Source organism: Dipodomys merriami, unplaced genomic scaffold (assembly GCF_024711535.1).
Source record: "Dipodomys merriami isolate MVZ:Mamm:240054 unplaced genomic scaffold, mDipMer1.0.p SCAF_672, whole genome shotgun sequence".
In the NCBI taxonomy this organism is placed as follows: Eukaryota; Metazoa; Chordata; class Mammalia; order Rodentia; family Heteromyidae; genus Dipodomys; species Dipodomys merriami.
The window spans coordinates 185,045-199,763 of record NW_027206260.1 but is presented as its reverse complement, the minus strand read 5'-3'; the positions used below and the strand labels follow the sequence as shown (position 1 = coordinate 199,763).

General features: G+C 51.5%; 1 protein-coding gene across 1 annotated transcript; it reads right to left on the bottom strand.

The window, feature by feature from the left end:
- Nucleotides 1–76: 76 nt before the first annotated feature.
- On the bottom strand, nt 77–14,131 carry LOC138815834 (caM kinase-like vesicle-associated protein). The gene is made up of 11 exons (XM_070005194.1): nt 13,950–14,131; nt 4,675–4,783; nt 4,428–4,559; nt 4,174–4,248; nt 3,771–3,909; nt 3,529–3,649; nt 3,301–3,376; nt 3,072–3,208; nt 2,827–2,905; nt 2,209–2,296; nt 77–1,944 (listed from the first exon to the last, which is right to left on the bottom strand). The coding sequence occupies exons 2-11, from the start codon at nt 4,767–4,769 to the stop codon at nt 1,375–1,377; spliced, it is 1,512 nt and encodes a 503-aa protein (XP_069861295.1). The 5' UTR covers nt 4,770–4,783; nt 13,950–14,131; the 3' UTR covers nt 77–1,374.
- Nucleotides 14,132–14,719: the final 588 nt, after the last annotated feature.

Sequence of the window (14,719 nt, the reverse complement as noted above, 5' to 3'; positions counted from 1 at the left end):
TGCTCCCAGCCTCTCCCCTCCCCACTGCCTTCCAGGGGCTCCTCCCCGGTAGGACAGAGGAAGCAAAGGCGAGAGGTGGCCAGAGGCTTTACAGGGTGACGTTTATTTGCCAGGTTCAGCAGGCATACAGCCCACCAACCTTCACATACCAGAGCAGACCCACGGGCATGCAGGGAGAAGGGCAGGACCACCACGGAGTGCCAAGCAAGGGCGAGGACCAGTGTGGCTACCTGTCCAGGCTGTGGTAGGGTCTGACAAAGGACACCTGTCAGGAGCCTCCCTTAGGGAATTGAGGAGTCTTATTCTACTTCCTCATCCCAGCAAAGTCAACATGGCTCAGAGGCACCTGGGCCTCTGATAGCAGCAGTAGAAATAGAGGACGATCCTCTCCATGTTGTTGAACTGAGAGCAGCACATCTGCCCCTGTGAAGGGCAAACCCCAAAGCAGACTGTGAAGAACAGCCATGCAGCAGGGTCCCTGGGATTGAGAAAACTTATGGACTGAGCCTGTGTTGGGTTGGGCATCTAGGAAGAGTATGTGGACATGATCCCTCCCAATTTAGCACTGGGCCTGTACTCTTCTCTCCCTGGTTTCACTGACACATCCTAATTTTTCTTCCTTTTCACTTAAAGGTTCATGAGGATCAGGGTATAGGGCAACCCACCACAGAACTCAGAAGGGCAACGAAATAGCACAAGGTTCTTAGGAGGGCCTTTTTGGGAACAAATACAGAAGCTTCCCCCCCCCTCCCCGCTACTCATCCTCTCCCACTTCTGAGGACCCCCTCCCCACAGCCTGAATGCCAGATGACCCATCTTGACTTAAAAGCACACTGCCCTAGATTTCTGCATCCTCTATACCAGCCAATGTCCATTCCTAGAGCAACCTACACACCATAGGTAAACACCTTATGTGTAGGAGCCTAAGACTGTTGACAGGGCCTCGCTGGAGGACCAGCTCTCAGGGCAAGGCCATCCAATTTAGGGCCCAGGAAAAGTATGGGACTTGCAGGGCCTGCCTGGGGAAGTGATGAGGCAGGAAGGGAAGGTGGAGGAGAGCAAGGACCCCCTGAGTATCTCTAGAGCAGCATCCCACAAAGAACAGAAACTGATGAAGCTAGCAAAAGACAGAAAAGCCACAAAAGAATCCATGCAGGGGCTGGGGCCGGCCCTGCCTTAGGCCTGCCCACCACTCACACACATACACACAGGAGGCGAGATTGCTCTCCCGTGGCCCCCAGGCATGCCCCACTATGATGGGGGGGCCTTGGAGGAGCGAGGGCATCATGCCAGTGACTTATGTACAGTGAGAAGCCCCTCATCCATTCTCCCACCCTCCTGCCCATCCCTCAAAACCCCCAGCAGGCTGCCCACTCAGCTGGTCTCCCTCTGAGACTCCTGGGCATGGCCAGCAGCCTCTTCCCCTTTACTAGAGGGCGGAGCCTGGCCTGTGGCGCCCCCTAGGGCTGTGCTGTCCGGCTGGGTCATTGCCGGCTCAGGGGTGACAGCTGCCACAGCAGCTGATGTGGCACTGCTCTGGGTGGTGGGCACTGTGCTCTCTTCTGTGGCCGGTGTGGCTCTCCCATCCGTGGCTGGAGTCGCGCTCCTGTCAGTGGCTGGGGTGACACTCCCATCCGTGGCGGGGGTGATGCTCCCATCCGTGGCCGGAGTGGCACTCCCATCCGTGGCCGGGGTGGCACTCCCATCCGTGGCCGGGGTGGCGCTACGATCTGTGCCAGCTACATTATCACTCTTGGGAGCACAGGCATCACCCCCCGTGGCTGCAGCAGCACTGCCCACAGAGGTCAGGGCAGCTCCACTTGTAAGTGCCGCTTTGATCCCACCTGCAGCCCCAGGTGTGGCAGTGTCTGTGGCTGAGGCAGCGGCGCCAGACTGCTCCGGTGCCCGGAGCCGCTTCATGAGCGTGGTCACTCGAACAGCTTTCTGGAAAGTGGACAACAAAAAAAGAAGGCTCAGGATAAGCCTTGCAATGGCCAAACCCAGCGTTTTCTATACTATCCCCACTCTTAACTACCCAAGGCCAGGCACCCCCCCCCCCAATTTCTCAGTACTCCTGCTTAAAGTAATACAGCAGCTACAGCTCATAGCCTGAGAAAAACCTGTATTCAGCTGCAGGGGTGTGGTGCAGGCAAGAGACTGTGAGAATCGGAAGAGTCACTTTGAAAAGGATGAGTGATCAAACCTTACCTTCCACTTGGCCCTGGCAAAGTTCTTTTCAATCTGAGCACAAACACCATCTTTGATGTTCTTATCAGAAGCGGCATTACCAGAAATCCTAGAAAGGGGAATAGATATATCTGAAAGGAGAGATATATGCCTTCATGAAGGCATCCCAGGGTTTCCCTGTGGAATTTGGGACTCCCACGGAGAGCCTCTAGGCTGGCCTGAACTCTGGGTACCCCCCCCATACACACACACACACACACACACACACACACACACACACACACACACACACACAGAGTTATACGTCTCAAGAATAGAAGGTCCTTCTTTTTCTTTTTTTCTGGTCCTGGGGCTTGAATCTGGACCTGGGCGCTCTCCATGAGCTGCTTTGGCTCAAGGCTAGAGCTCTAACACTTGAGCCACAGCGCCACTTCTGGCTTTTTTGTGAGTAGTTTATTGGAGAGAAAAGTCTCACTGACTTTCTTGCCCAGGCTGGCTTTGACCCATGATCCTCAGATCTCAGCCTCCTGGGTAGCTAGGATTACAGGTGTGAGCCACCAGTGCCTGCTTCTAAGTGTTAGGTATCATAATCAAGAAGACTACCTAGATTCTTTCCATCCTTCCATGAACCCTGCTCACCATTCATGGGAGATGGCCTCTTCCGCTGTGATCCGCTGGTCTTGTTCTACCTCCATCAGCCTGGTAACCAGATCTTTGGCTGGGGACAAAGCCAGGGAGAGGCGAGGCATGGGCGCCCCATCTCACTGTCTAGATGTGATGAATGGGCTGGGGGGAGCAGGAGCAGAATCCAGGAGAAGCTGAGAGCAGTGCCCCCCTCCCCATTGCCCTACAACACTACCCACGTCGCTGGGTACCTTTCTCACCTGCCTGAGAAATATCATCCCAGTACGGAGAGTCAAACTCATAATCACCAGCCAGGATCTTGCGGAAGAGATTCTTATCATGGTTCTCGTAGTCATCTTCCTCCACCTCCTCATAGAAGGGTGGGTTGCCTGAAAGCCTACATGGAGCAAGGTTACCCAGATGACCACAGACACAGGCCCCCCCCCAACTCCACCCAGTTGCAAGCCCGCCTGTCTGCCTTCCACTCACAAGATGTACATGATGACACCAATGGCCCAGCAGTCTACAGGGCGTCCATACCGCTGTCGGCCTACCACCTCCGGGGCTACAAAGGCAGTGTCCATAGACTGATCAGAATCAAGCCTGGCCAGGTATTAGAGTGCATGCATCCATACCCATTTCCTAGGAGGGGAATTCTCCTACCCAGAGGGGCTCCATCCTCCCCCAACCCCTCACTCCTGTCCCATCCCTACTTGCCCAGATACTCCGGGGTCCCACAGGGCTCTTTGATGAGGCCATTCTCTAGCTTAGCCAGGTGAAAGTCGCTGATGACAATCTTTGAGTTCTTCAACCGGTTGTAGTAAACTAGGTTTTCCAGCTACTCCAACCAAGAATGGCAGAAGAGAAGGAAAAGGAAGCAGAGAAAGATACTCATGAGGGCTTCAGGAGCTAAATCAACACTTTAAATGTGCTACTAAGTGACCCAGTGAGGGGCTCACCTTGAGGTTTCTATGCACAATCTTCAGTGAGTGCAAGTAGGCCACAGCCTCCAGGACCTGCCGCACCACATTGCTCGTGTCTCGCTCCGAGTAGTAGCCCTGGTCCAGGATCCAGTCAAACACCTCCCTCCCCGTGGCCCTGAGGGACACCAGCCCCTGAGCCTGGCGTGGGCAGGATTGGGGGGTAGGGCGGGAGCATCTGGGAGGTCTGCCTGCACCAGGCAGCTGGCTGGGCAAGGCACAGGGACTTAGGACTCCCAAGAGTCTAGAAAGTGGGGATATGGGAGAGGGGGCGAGGGAGGGGGCAGACCACATGGGGGTTGGGCTTTCCTTAGCTGCAGAAGGAGGGACAAATCAAGGCCCTAGAAGATGGCGAATTCTGGGATCCCAAACCCACACTCACAGCTCCAGGAAGATGAAGTATTCCTTTCGAGTCACAAACACATCTACCAGTTGTAGGATGTTGGGATGTTTTACCCTAGTGGCAGGGAGAGGAACCAGAATTTAGGGCTAGGTGAATCCTTGGGAGAGGTCCCTAAAGTGACCACACCAACATGCACTGGCTAAAGGTTTGGTTGGTACTGTCTGGGTCCTCCTGCCCTTAAAGCCCTTCCCTAACCACCCCTAACCCATTCTATCCCCAGGCCTCACACTCACATCTTGAGGATGCCAATCTCATTCTTGGCCGCCTTCCGCACCTTGCGGCCATCTCGCTTCTGGAACTTCTTGCAAGTGTGCAACTTGCCTGTGGTCTTGTCTTTGGCCCGGAAGATTTCACAGAACTCCTCACTGTAGCCAACAGATACTCTGCTCAACCTTGATCTTCACATAGGGTACACTCTTCTCCCTTTCCCCCAGCCCTAGCCCACCCTGGCATCTTTGCCCCATAATGCCCAGCACTCACGTCTTGATGACCTGTCCCAAATCATATCTGTCAGTCACCTCCGACGGCTGGTTATAGTTCTTCTTGTCACCCAGAGTCACACACCCAAACGGCATTGCCAGGCTCTAAGCTGCAGGAAGGATAGAGTCTAACCCAGCGGTACCATCCTCCACTTCCCACAACATTATATCTGCTTCTGGGAGACTCCAGCCTGGCTCAGACCAGGCCATACACAGAGATGGCATCAGCAGGGAGTTCAAAGGTAGGCAGATAGAGACCTAGCCTGCTCTTTTTGGTCATACATTTAGCCATTTAACATGGCTGCCTGTATTACAACAGCCCCTACAGAGGGGAAAAAAAAATGTACCAAAGCTGATATATCAGAGAATAGCTTTGCCTCATATCTACTAAAAGACTTATAAAACAAGTTCTTTAAATTTCAGCTATTTCACAGATGAAGGAGCTGTAGTCAGCCACCCACCAAATATTTATCTCTGAGGATCTGGAGACACCAAGTGTGGATTAAAATATGGATAAATGAACACTGCTGGTAGAAAGTGACTCTCTCCTTTGAAAACCGGTGGAGCTGGGCACTGGTAGTGCACTCCTGTAATTCTAGCCACTCAGACTGAGATCTGAGGATCATGGGTCAAAAGCCAGCCCAAGCAGAAAAGTCTGTAAGATTGTCTCCAGTTAACCACCAAAAAGCTAGATTTGCGTCTAGCTTTGAGCAGATAAAGCTCATGAACAGCACTAGGCCCTGAGTTCAAACCTTAGTATCAGCACTGAACAAAAACAAATACAACCAGTTTAGTCAAACATTCATACATAAATATTTGCCCTGCAGAAAAGCATATATCTGTGCTTTAAAGCACAAGAATGCTCAGGGACAATGTCCACACCCTGAATTCAAGCTCCAGGACTGGTGCACATGCGCTCTCTTTCTCTCTCTCTCTGTCTCTCTGTCTCTCTCTGTCTCTCTCTGTGTCTCTGTCTCTGTCTCTATCTCTCACACACACACATACACACATACATAAATGCTCATTATTGGTCATATCCATAACTGCCAAAAGCTGGAGATAGCCCAAATATTCACAACCAGCAAAGGACACTGATACAGTCACAGAATAGAATGTTATACTGCAAAGGAAACGAGGGGCAAACAGTACATGTTACAGAGAATTGAGAGAACTAGACTAAAAAAATAAGCATTCTGTATGTTTTTGTTGATAAAGAGACCCCCTGTCAGTATAACATGTGGAGGAGATGGGGACAAACAAGTCGTTTAAGGATTCAGGTGGACCTGTTGCAACAATGAGAAGTACAAAATGTCATGTCAAAACCAGCTTTACAATGTCGGTGTGGGGGGGAGGGGGGTATAATTGGGTGGGGGGAGGGAGGAGGCTGGGAAGGGAGGTGAAGGGTAAACAAAGGAGGAGGCTGCAATGCTTGGTAAGAAATGTATGCATTATCCTGCCCATGTAATTGTAGCCCCTCTGTACAGAATGTTCTCAAATAAAATAAAATTTAAAAAAATATTAAAAAAAAAGAGACCCCCAAACAGGCAGAATTGACTTATGCTGTTTGTGATAGAAACATAGAAGTAGCACTATACAGAATGAGTGCCAAGAATCAGAGAATGGTTTCTTCCAAGAAAACTGAGGGTGGTGACTGAGTCATGACACGTGGAGGAAGAGGGTTCTGGAGGGCTTGTTTTTGAACTCGAATGGTAGTCACACAGGTGTGCATTATCATAAATTGAAAAAACGAATATGCACATTGGGGGCACATTTCTAGATTTGTATTTCATGACAACAAATATTAGTAAATATGAAGTTCCCTGGCATGCAGAAAGCCCTGGGTTTGATTCCTCAGTACCCCATACACAGAAAAAGCCGGAAGTGGCGCTGTGGTAAAGTGGTAGCCTTATGCAAAAGAAACTCAGGGATTGTGCCCAGGCCCTGAGTTCAAGCCCCAGGACTGGCAAAAAAAATAAAAGTAAAAATTAAGTTCATCCATACTAAAATGCTAGGTAGCTATTACAGAGAATAAAGCTGTGCAGCCAACTGCCTGTGCTTCATGCCTGTAATCCCTTTATCTCCAATCATCCAGCAGTGGAGATATGGCTCACATGGTAGAGTGCCAGCCTTGAGCAAAAAAGCCAAGCAAGAATGTGAACCTTGGGGGCTGGGAAGGTGGCTCAGTGGTAGAGTGCTTGCCTTGCATGCATGAGGCCCTGGGTTCGATTCCTCAGCACCACATAAGCAGAAAAAAGCCAGAAGTGGTGCTGTGGCTCAAGTGGTAGAGTGCTAGCCTTGAGCTGAAGAGCTGAGGGACAGCACCTAGGCCCAGAGTTCAAGGCCCATGACTGGCAAAAAAAAAAAAAGAATGTGAACCTTGAATTCAAGCTGGTCCAGGTGCATGAATGAAAGAAAGAATGAATAAATAAATAGGGGCTGGGAATGTGGTTTAGTGGTAGAGTGCTTACCCTGCATGCATGAAGCCCTGGGTTCAATTCCTCAGTACCACATACACAGAAAAAGCCAGAAGTGTCACTGTGGCTCAAATGGTAGAGCACTAGCATTGAGCAAAAGAAACTCAGGGACAGTGCCCCAGCCCTGCATTCAAGCCCCAGGACTAGAAAAAATAATAATAAATATGCTGAATAGGATACTTGTTAAGTGAAAAAGCAAGGGACAGAATAGTGAGCAAAGAGAAAACTTTTTTATTTCTTTTTTGTTGGTTGTGGGGCTATTCAGGGCCTGAGCGCTGTCCCTGAACCGTTTTGTGCTGAAGTCTAGCGCTCTACCACTTAAGCCACAGTGCCACTTCTGGTTTTGGAGTGGTTAATTGGGGATAAGAGTCTCATGGACTTTCCTGGACTTTCCTGCCCCAGCTGGCTTCAAACTGCAATCCTTAGATCTCAGCCTCCTGAGTAGGATTACAGGCATGAGCCATCAGTACCCAGCAAGTAAAACTATTTGAATAAAACAATTTTTAATAAAAGTTTATATATTGGTGTACGCTCACAGACTTTTTTAGAAAGACATCAAAGGAAATAGTTCTCAGCCAGGTGCCGGTGGCTCACACTTGTAATCCTAGCTACTCAGGAGGCTGAGATCAGAGGATCCTGGCTGAAGCCAGCCCACGAGACCCTTATCTCCAATAAACTAAAAAAAGAAAAAAAAGAAAAAAAGCCAGGAGTGGGACTGTGGCTCAACTGGTAGAGCAGTAGCCTTGAACAAAAGAAGTTCAGGGACAGAGCCCAGACCTAGAGTTCAAGCCCCAGGACAAGGGGGCAGAGGGAAGTTCTCTTTGGGGCAAAATTTCAATATTGAGGGAACAGATTTTTACTTTTTTTGTTGTTTGCTTGTTTGAGAATGGCCTCCAGGAATGCTGGGATTGAAGGTGCAAGACACCTTCCCCTCCGGTTTATTCATTTTGTTAATTTTCTAGCAGAACTTTCACTATGATTACTTTGAGTTAGTAAAGACTGCATTCAGACATGGTGCTTTGGAAATTCCTCAGTGGCAGAAGTTCCACATAGGTAGAGAGACAGGATTAGTGCTGGGCCTTGGAGAGGAAAGATCTGTAAGGAGGCATTCAGGAAGAACAATACAAACCTGCTTATGCTTCACTGCTGGAGTTTACTAAGGACCTAGGGCTGTCAGGCCCAGGTATGAGGAGTCTCTGGACCAGATATAGTTGGCTTAATAAGCTCCTAGCGTTCTGTGCACCTGAGGCACAGTGTCCCCTAGGTCTACAACTCCACCATTTACAGCTCAATCCTCAATTATGGTGCTGGGCATCTGGCTCCGGCATCCGAAGGAAAAAGCACTAGCTGCCCTTGTTCAGAGGTGAGGTTGGGGATCTGGCGACTTTATATAGATCTTTAAAATCCTGGTCCCAGATCTGGCCTCCATAATGCCTGGTCAGTGTGAGCCTGTGGCTGCAGCAAGCTCTTTGATGCCTTGCATGTACTTCCTCCATACCGTTGTCTGTAGAGCTTGGACTGGGGGCCTTAGGTACCTAGATGCTTCTTTACCTGAAGGCTCGGACAGCCTCCTCAGGATAACCGAGAAGGAAAAATACCTTCCCCAAAGGGAGAAACTTGGTTAGAGGAATCCTGCCAGAAGAGGCTAAAGGGCAGGACCTAGACGAATCAAATCTCCTGGGTTTCTCATTGCTTCCTCCCAGATAGAGGCCAGATATCTAATCCCTCAGGTCACCACCCTCCCTTAAACCTACCCTCAGCATTAGAGAAAAAAAAAAATTCTGTAATGCCTTCATCTGGATTGCTCGGGCTGAGGGAATACAAACACATTTCATCTGCGTGATTTAAGTCAGGGTTTAAGCCATCTAGTGAAACACTGCAGAGGTAAACGAGAGCTTTGCAGACGTCACAGACTGCATATCTTCTTTGCCACCATATTCGCAGCCCTACTCCTGCATCTGCTGGGAAAAGCACACAGCCACCCACACTGCTGGTCATTCATCTCTACGCCATAACTTCTATGGGAGAGGGCCTGTATCAATCCTCATCCACTCCAAGGGATAGCTATTGCCCTCCCAGGCTGGAATCTGAGGGGCCATATGTTGGCAAAAGTGTGGTACCTTAACCTATACCTCTCCTAGAAAGGCTGGGAAAAACCCACTGCACCCTGTCTCTGCTGCTCTGCTTACACCATTCCTTTAATACAAAAGCCCTACCCCCAAAGCTTTCCATGAGAATCCTATTTGTCACAGCAGAGTTATTTATAACATTTTTTAAAAAATCAGCAAGTAACTAAATGTCCAACAACAGGTGACTTTCCAGTTTGACGGTGTCCACTCAATCACAGGAAGTATGGACAATAGCAAAGGTACTATCCATTCAGCTTCTAGCAAGGTGTTGAGCCAAAAGCCAAATCTCTTCTTTCACTGCGATGTCTGAAATTATAAGGCTGTCTATGCAACCAATTGTCACAAGCAATCCTGATGTCCCAAGCCAGATGCAAAATGGTCCTTCCAAGAGTTATCTTCTCCAACCTTCATTCATTCTCTCTCCCTTCTAACATCTCTTGCCTGGTGGGTGGCAGGTTTTGTGTATGTCAATCCTGGCTCCCAAGATGCAGTGGCCGTGGCTGGTTTTAGGGTCTGTCTGTCTCATGGCAAGCTCATTAGCTCTGAGCCTTGTCTTATAGACCTTAGTGTTGAGACAGGAATAGTGCTGTTCCCCCCTCCACACCCCTTACTATAGCCAGCCAGATGTCACACAACTACTACCCCTCTCACCAGTCTAACTAAACCCCTAACTATACCCCTAGACTTCAAGGTGAAGAGAGGGGGAAAGAGGGCCATGTTTTAATTCCCTCATCCCCTCCACCCTCACCCACTCCACCATCTGCTCTCCATTGCTGCTCTCTGGGAAGGTAGTGTGGGTTAGTATGCACCCAGGCCCTGGCACCTGTCTGTGACAAGAAGGACTGTGTCCCTAAAGCCAAGTGATAGCTCTAAGAATGGTAGGAAGGCAGGAAAAAAAAAGGTTTGCATTTCTTTCTTTGTGCCCATCCTAGGGCTTGAACTCAGGGCCTGGGCATTGTCCCTCCCTGAGATTTTGGGTGCTTAAAGCTAGCACTTTAACACTCAAGCCACAGCTCTACTTCTGGAGCTTTTTTTGTTGTTTTGTTTCCTTTGTGGGAAGGTTGTTTTTTGGTAGTTTATTGGAGATGACTCTCATGGAGTTTCCTACTCAGGCTGGCTTTGAACTGCAATCCTCAGATTTCAGCCTCCTGAGTAGCTAGGATTATTGGTGATTTGGCTGTGCCCAATGGGCATTTGCATTGTTAACCTTATAACCCAGACCAAACTCTGAAAAACAGACAGCTGTCCTTCCAGTGACAGAAGACCTGGACTCTTACCTCAAATGAGTTCCACATTGGCTGGAGACATGGCTCCCACCCTTTTTTGAAGGAGATATAAACAGTATGCCCCTGGGGCTGCCCAAAGGTAAATGAAGGCAGTGCAGAGCCTGGTGTAGCCATTGCCTTCCACTCTAGTAGGTTCTCAGAGCCCAAAGGTCCAACTCTTTTACTGCCTGCTCCTAATACGTGGACACTGGACTCAGGGATTCTGGCCTTAGGAACCCAGACAATGCCTAAACCCTTGGTGCCCAAGTAATACAGAGTCCTGCAGGAGCTCTACTTCATCTTTAGTCAAGTCTAACCCAGGTGATGCCACAGTGGAACAGAGATCAACCCCATATCAAGGTTCTTTCCCTCCTTCTACTGGGTTAGCCTGATTCAGGCCTTACCTGTTAGAGCCATAAAGAGGAGCAACTCTGACTGCCCTGGTCTTCTGCCACGTGAGGATCTAAACTTGCAGAAAATCTTGGGAGGCCAGCTAGGGCCCAGGAGGCCTCTGAACTGTAGGCAACACCTCCCGATTTAGTGGCAGCTGTGAACACCAGCCCACAGGCACGCCTTTCCCCTCCCCTCCCTGCTCTCCTCTCTCAGGGAACTAGGGCTAAGTTTCCTGCTGCCATGCTGGTGCCCAGGTCTAAGTCTTCTAGCCTCAGCCACAAGTCCAAGGGAGTTGGAAAGACTCCTCATAGGATCTGGTAACAATAGACAAAACCAAGCTTTTACCCCCATTGTTTAGTGAGATAGGACACTGACTGCCCTGGGTGGGGACCATCTCCACCACTCTCAATAGTTCCTGGAGCTGAGTCTCCCCACCAAAGCAAGGAGAATGGAGGAGGAAGTGTCCACCAACCCTGGGAGTAGGCATGGCATCCAGTGCTACCTCTAGAAAGTTCAGGACAGGCTGTGCCAAGAGCCAAGTGTCCCTGGGCCCAGGACCTGGATGCCCATCTTAGAACCCCTGAGGAGAATCTACTGGAGGCCCTACTTCCTTTTGGTTGGAGATGGGGAAATGTAGAGGAAGGCACTGGAGTAAAGGTTGCTATGGTGATGGAAGTTTTAAAACAAGAGGAGGATGGGAGAGGTCTTAAGAAGCCAGGTTCTCTTCTTTAAAAAAAAAAAAAAACCAAACCAAAACAAAACAAAAACTCCCTAACATGTTGGCCTGGCTCTTTCCCCATAGGTTCTATGACTCTGGTTCCTATCAAAGGGGAGGTGGGGAAATAGACTTTAGTAAAGAGAGGACCAGAGATGCAGAAAGAGGAGCAAAGGTAGAAGAGGAGCAAAGGAAGTGACAATTAAAAAAAAAAAAAAAAAAGACACCAACACAAGGGGGAGATAGGCAAGGGATTCAGAAGGAGCCTTAGGGTGCCTAGAAACAATTCTAGACTTCCATGGCTATGGGCTCTGATTTCCTAGGCCAAGACCTGTAGCCTGTAGCCCAGACACAGGCTGAATTTGGTGTAAGAAGCATAGCAAAAAGAGGTCAGCTTCTTGGGGCCTCTTGGTGGAGAAGAGGCTAGCTGTTGCAGGCCCCCATTCAGGACAGTTCCCCAGTCTGTCATTATGGTAACTTCGTCAAGGAAGATCAGCATGTGGAAGACATGCGCGCACGCGTGCGCACACACACACACAAACCTTTGTTCCACTGGCCCAGATGTACCCAGGACCCCAGAGAACTTCAGACCATCTGCTCAACTCTCTAGGCCTTGGGTCCCCTTGGGTCCCCTCTTGTATTTGAGCTTCATCTTATCACCAATTCCCCTTTCCTCTGCAGATCTCATCAAGAGCCAAATCCAGCAGCACAAGCAACCCAGAAAGAGCATGACAACTCCATGACTCTGGTCCCCATGCCTCAGTTTCCCTACACTGAGATGATACAATCTGTAGCCTTTGCCTGGGACAGAGAACTGCCCACCTGTCTGTGGGTGATGCCCAAGGCATAAAGCTAGAGAGAAATGCCATCAGCAGACAGGTATAAAACCAGTCTAGGGCACCTGAGGATTGACACCTAATGATGGGGAATAAAAAAGGGGGTGATGGAGATCCCTGCCTCATTCTGGGGATCAATCTGACCTTGAGGGGAGTCACTGGACCTGGCAGGAAATCAACTCTAAGGGAGAGGGGACAAGAACACCAGAGTCTCTAAACGTGGTCCTGGGGGGAGTCGGTCAGGTGTGAGAGGGACGGGCCTTGGGGGCTGGTCAATGCAAAAACAGCTAGACTAGCACACACCGAGTTTTGGGTGAGGCAAAGGGGGAGGGGGAGGGCCCGTCCTCTAGTAAGGAACTCAACAGTGGCAGGATCTGCCTGGAGGTGATGGGGGTGCAGACAAAAGCAGTTGGCAGAGCTTTGGGGGGAGAAGGAGGGGGGCTCAAAAGCCCAGGATCTTTGCCAGACAGTAGAAGCTGGGGTGGGGGGGCGCTTCGTTGGAGCTCAGGCTGGTTCCCTTTACCATCTCACTGAGGGGCTCTGGACCCTCCCCTCACGATACCACCCTGACCCCCTTCCCCAGGGCTGCTGGATCGCCCCCGCTGGCACAGCAACACACATGCGGGAGACACACGTGTGAGCACCAAGCCCCGCTTCTATCTCCCAGCAGGAACGTGTGTGCCCCGCACCCCCAACCGCGCACGTGGGTCCAGACACTTGACCCCCCCCCCAACTGGCCTTCGAGAGAAGACTTTGAAGACAGAACTTGGCTGAGGGGGGGGTGATTCCCCACACACACCCCTCCCAAGTGCTAGGAGCCTTCCCCCCCCAACACACACCACCCCCCACCCCCAACCTTGCAGCAGCCCCGCCCAGCCCCCTCCCGGGTTTGTCGCCCATAAAGAACTCTCCGTTGTCATGGAAATTAGTGACTGCTAAACCAGAGGGAGGGGGGGGTTCAGGGACATCTGGGAGGGGCTGGAGGCGGCTATGGGGAGCCGGGGTGGGGGGGTGTGGATGGTTCAGCCTGGGTGGTGGGGAGGATGGGGGGGCACTACGAATCTTAGAGGGGGGGTTCGTGGGTTCACAATTGGGAACCGCAGAGGCTTCTTCTGAGACCACCCCCCCAACCACACACACACACACACACACACACCTCCCCAGAGTCGACCGAGGAAATGAACTTTAGCCTAACCGCCCCCCACCCCGCACCCTCGACTCTGCATGCCATACCCCCCCGACACCCCCAGATCTGCAGAGCCCGCTTGGCAGTGCCCTCGCGGCGCTCCCGCACAGTCTGTACCCCCGAACCCCAGAGCCAGGGGGGAGAAGCAATCCCCCCCCACAACGCTCCCCCCCCAGACTCCAAACACACACAGCCTGCCCCGAAAGGTGCATCTGAGCAGCACACCCACTCCCCCTCCCCACCGCCCGCACCCCGTCCCAGCCCACCCCACCCGGCACCTGCAAGCGGCTGCGATCGCGGACTCAGCAGGGGACCGAGGAGGAGGAGGAGGAGGAGGAGGGCTCCGGGGGCGGCGGGCAGAATCCGCTCCGGGCACGCGGGGCAGACGCGGCGCGCCAGCTGCAGCCGCTTCAGCTCGCGAACCTCCAGCATCGCCAGTCCGCTCTCCGGCAGCGGATTCGCACCCCGGGCCGGGGGCGGGCTGGGGGGGCGGGGCCTCACCACCGGGCCCGCCCCCACCCTGCTTGGAGAGGCAGAAGGAAGACTGGAAGGGAGGGAGGGTGGCGAGGGGGGGGGGATAGTGGGGGGTGGAGGCGGGAAATGCGCTTCATTGAGGTCGTAAAAGTGGTTGAGACCACCTGGCCCCAGGGCTCCCTGAGACCCTCAGATTCCTGACCCTGCAACAGGGGCTTGGAGCGCCCTTTTCTAGCCCCGTTGTAAGGAGTATGAAGAAGGAAGTTGGGGAAAAGCCAGAGTCCTGCCTGAAGGTAGTCTGCAGGGGGGGGGGGGGTAGGGGGGGGAGAGAAGAACCAGGGGTGTCCAGATCCCCTAAACCTGATCCAGAGCAAGTTGAGGCTAGGGCTCAGAAGAACCAAATGGGCAATTGCCAAGTTATACCCTAGCCAGGAGCGATAAAACACACAGGTGTCTCTGTGTGTGTGTGTGTGTGTGTGTGTGTGTGTGTGTGTGTGTGTGTGTGTGTGTGTGTGTGTCTGTGTATGTCTGTGTCTGTGTGTGTGAAGGCAGACAATGGAGACTGCCCTACCGT

What these genes read in the sequence shown, in the direction of transcription:
- LOC138815834 (XM_070005194.1), bottom strand. Translation starts at nt 4,769, where the DNA reads ATGCCGTTTGGGTGTGTGACTCTGGGTGACAAGAAGAACTATAACCAG. An exon ending in TTGGGACAGGTCATCAAGAC is followed by an intron (nt 4,560 to 4,674) that starts GTGAGTGCTGGG and finishes TGTTGGCTACAG; the next exon opens with TGAGGAGTTCTGTGAAATCT. An exon ending in TGGGACCCCGGAGTATCTGG is followed by an intron (nt 3,377 to 3,528) that starts GCAAGTAGGGAT and finishes CTGCCTTTGTAG; the next exon opens with CCCCGGAGGTGGTAGGCCGA.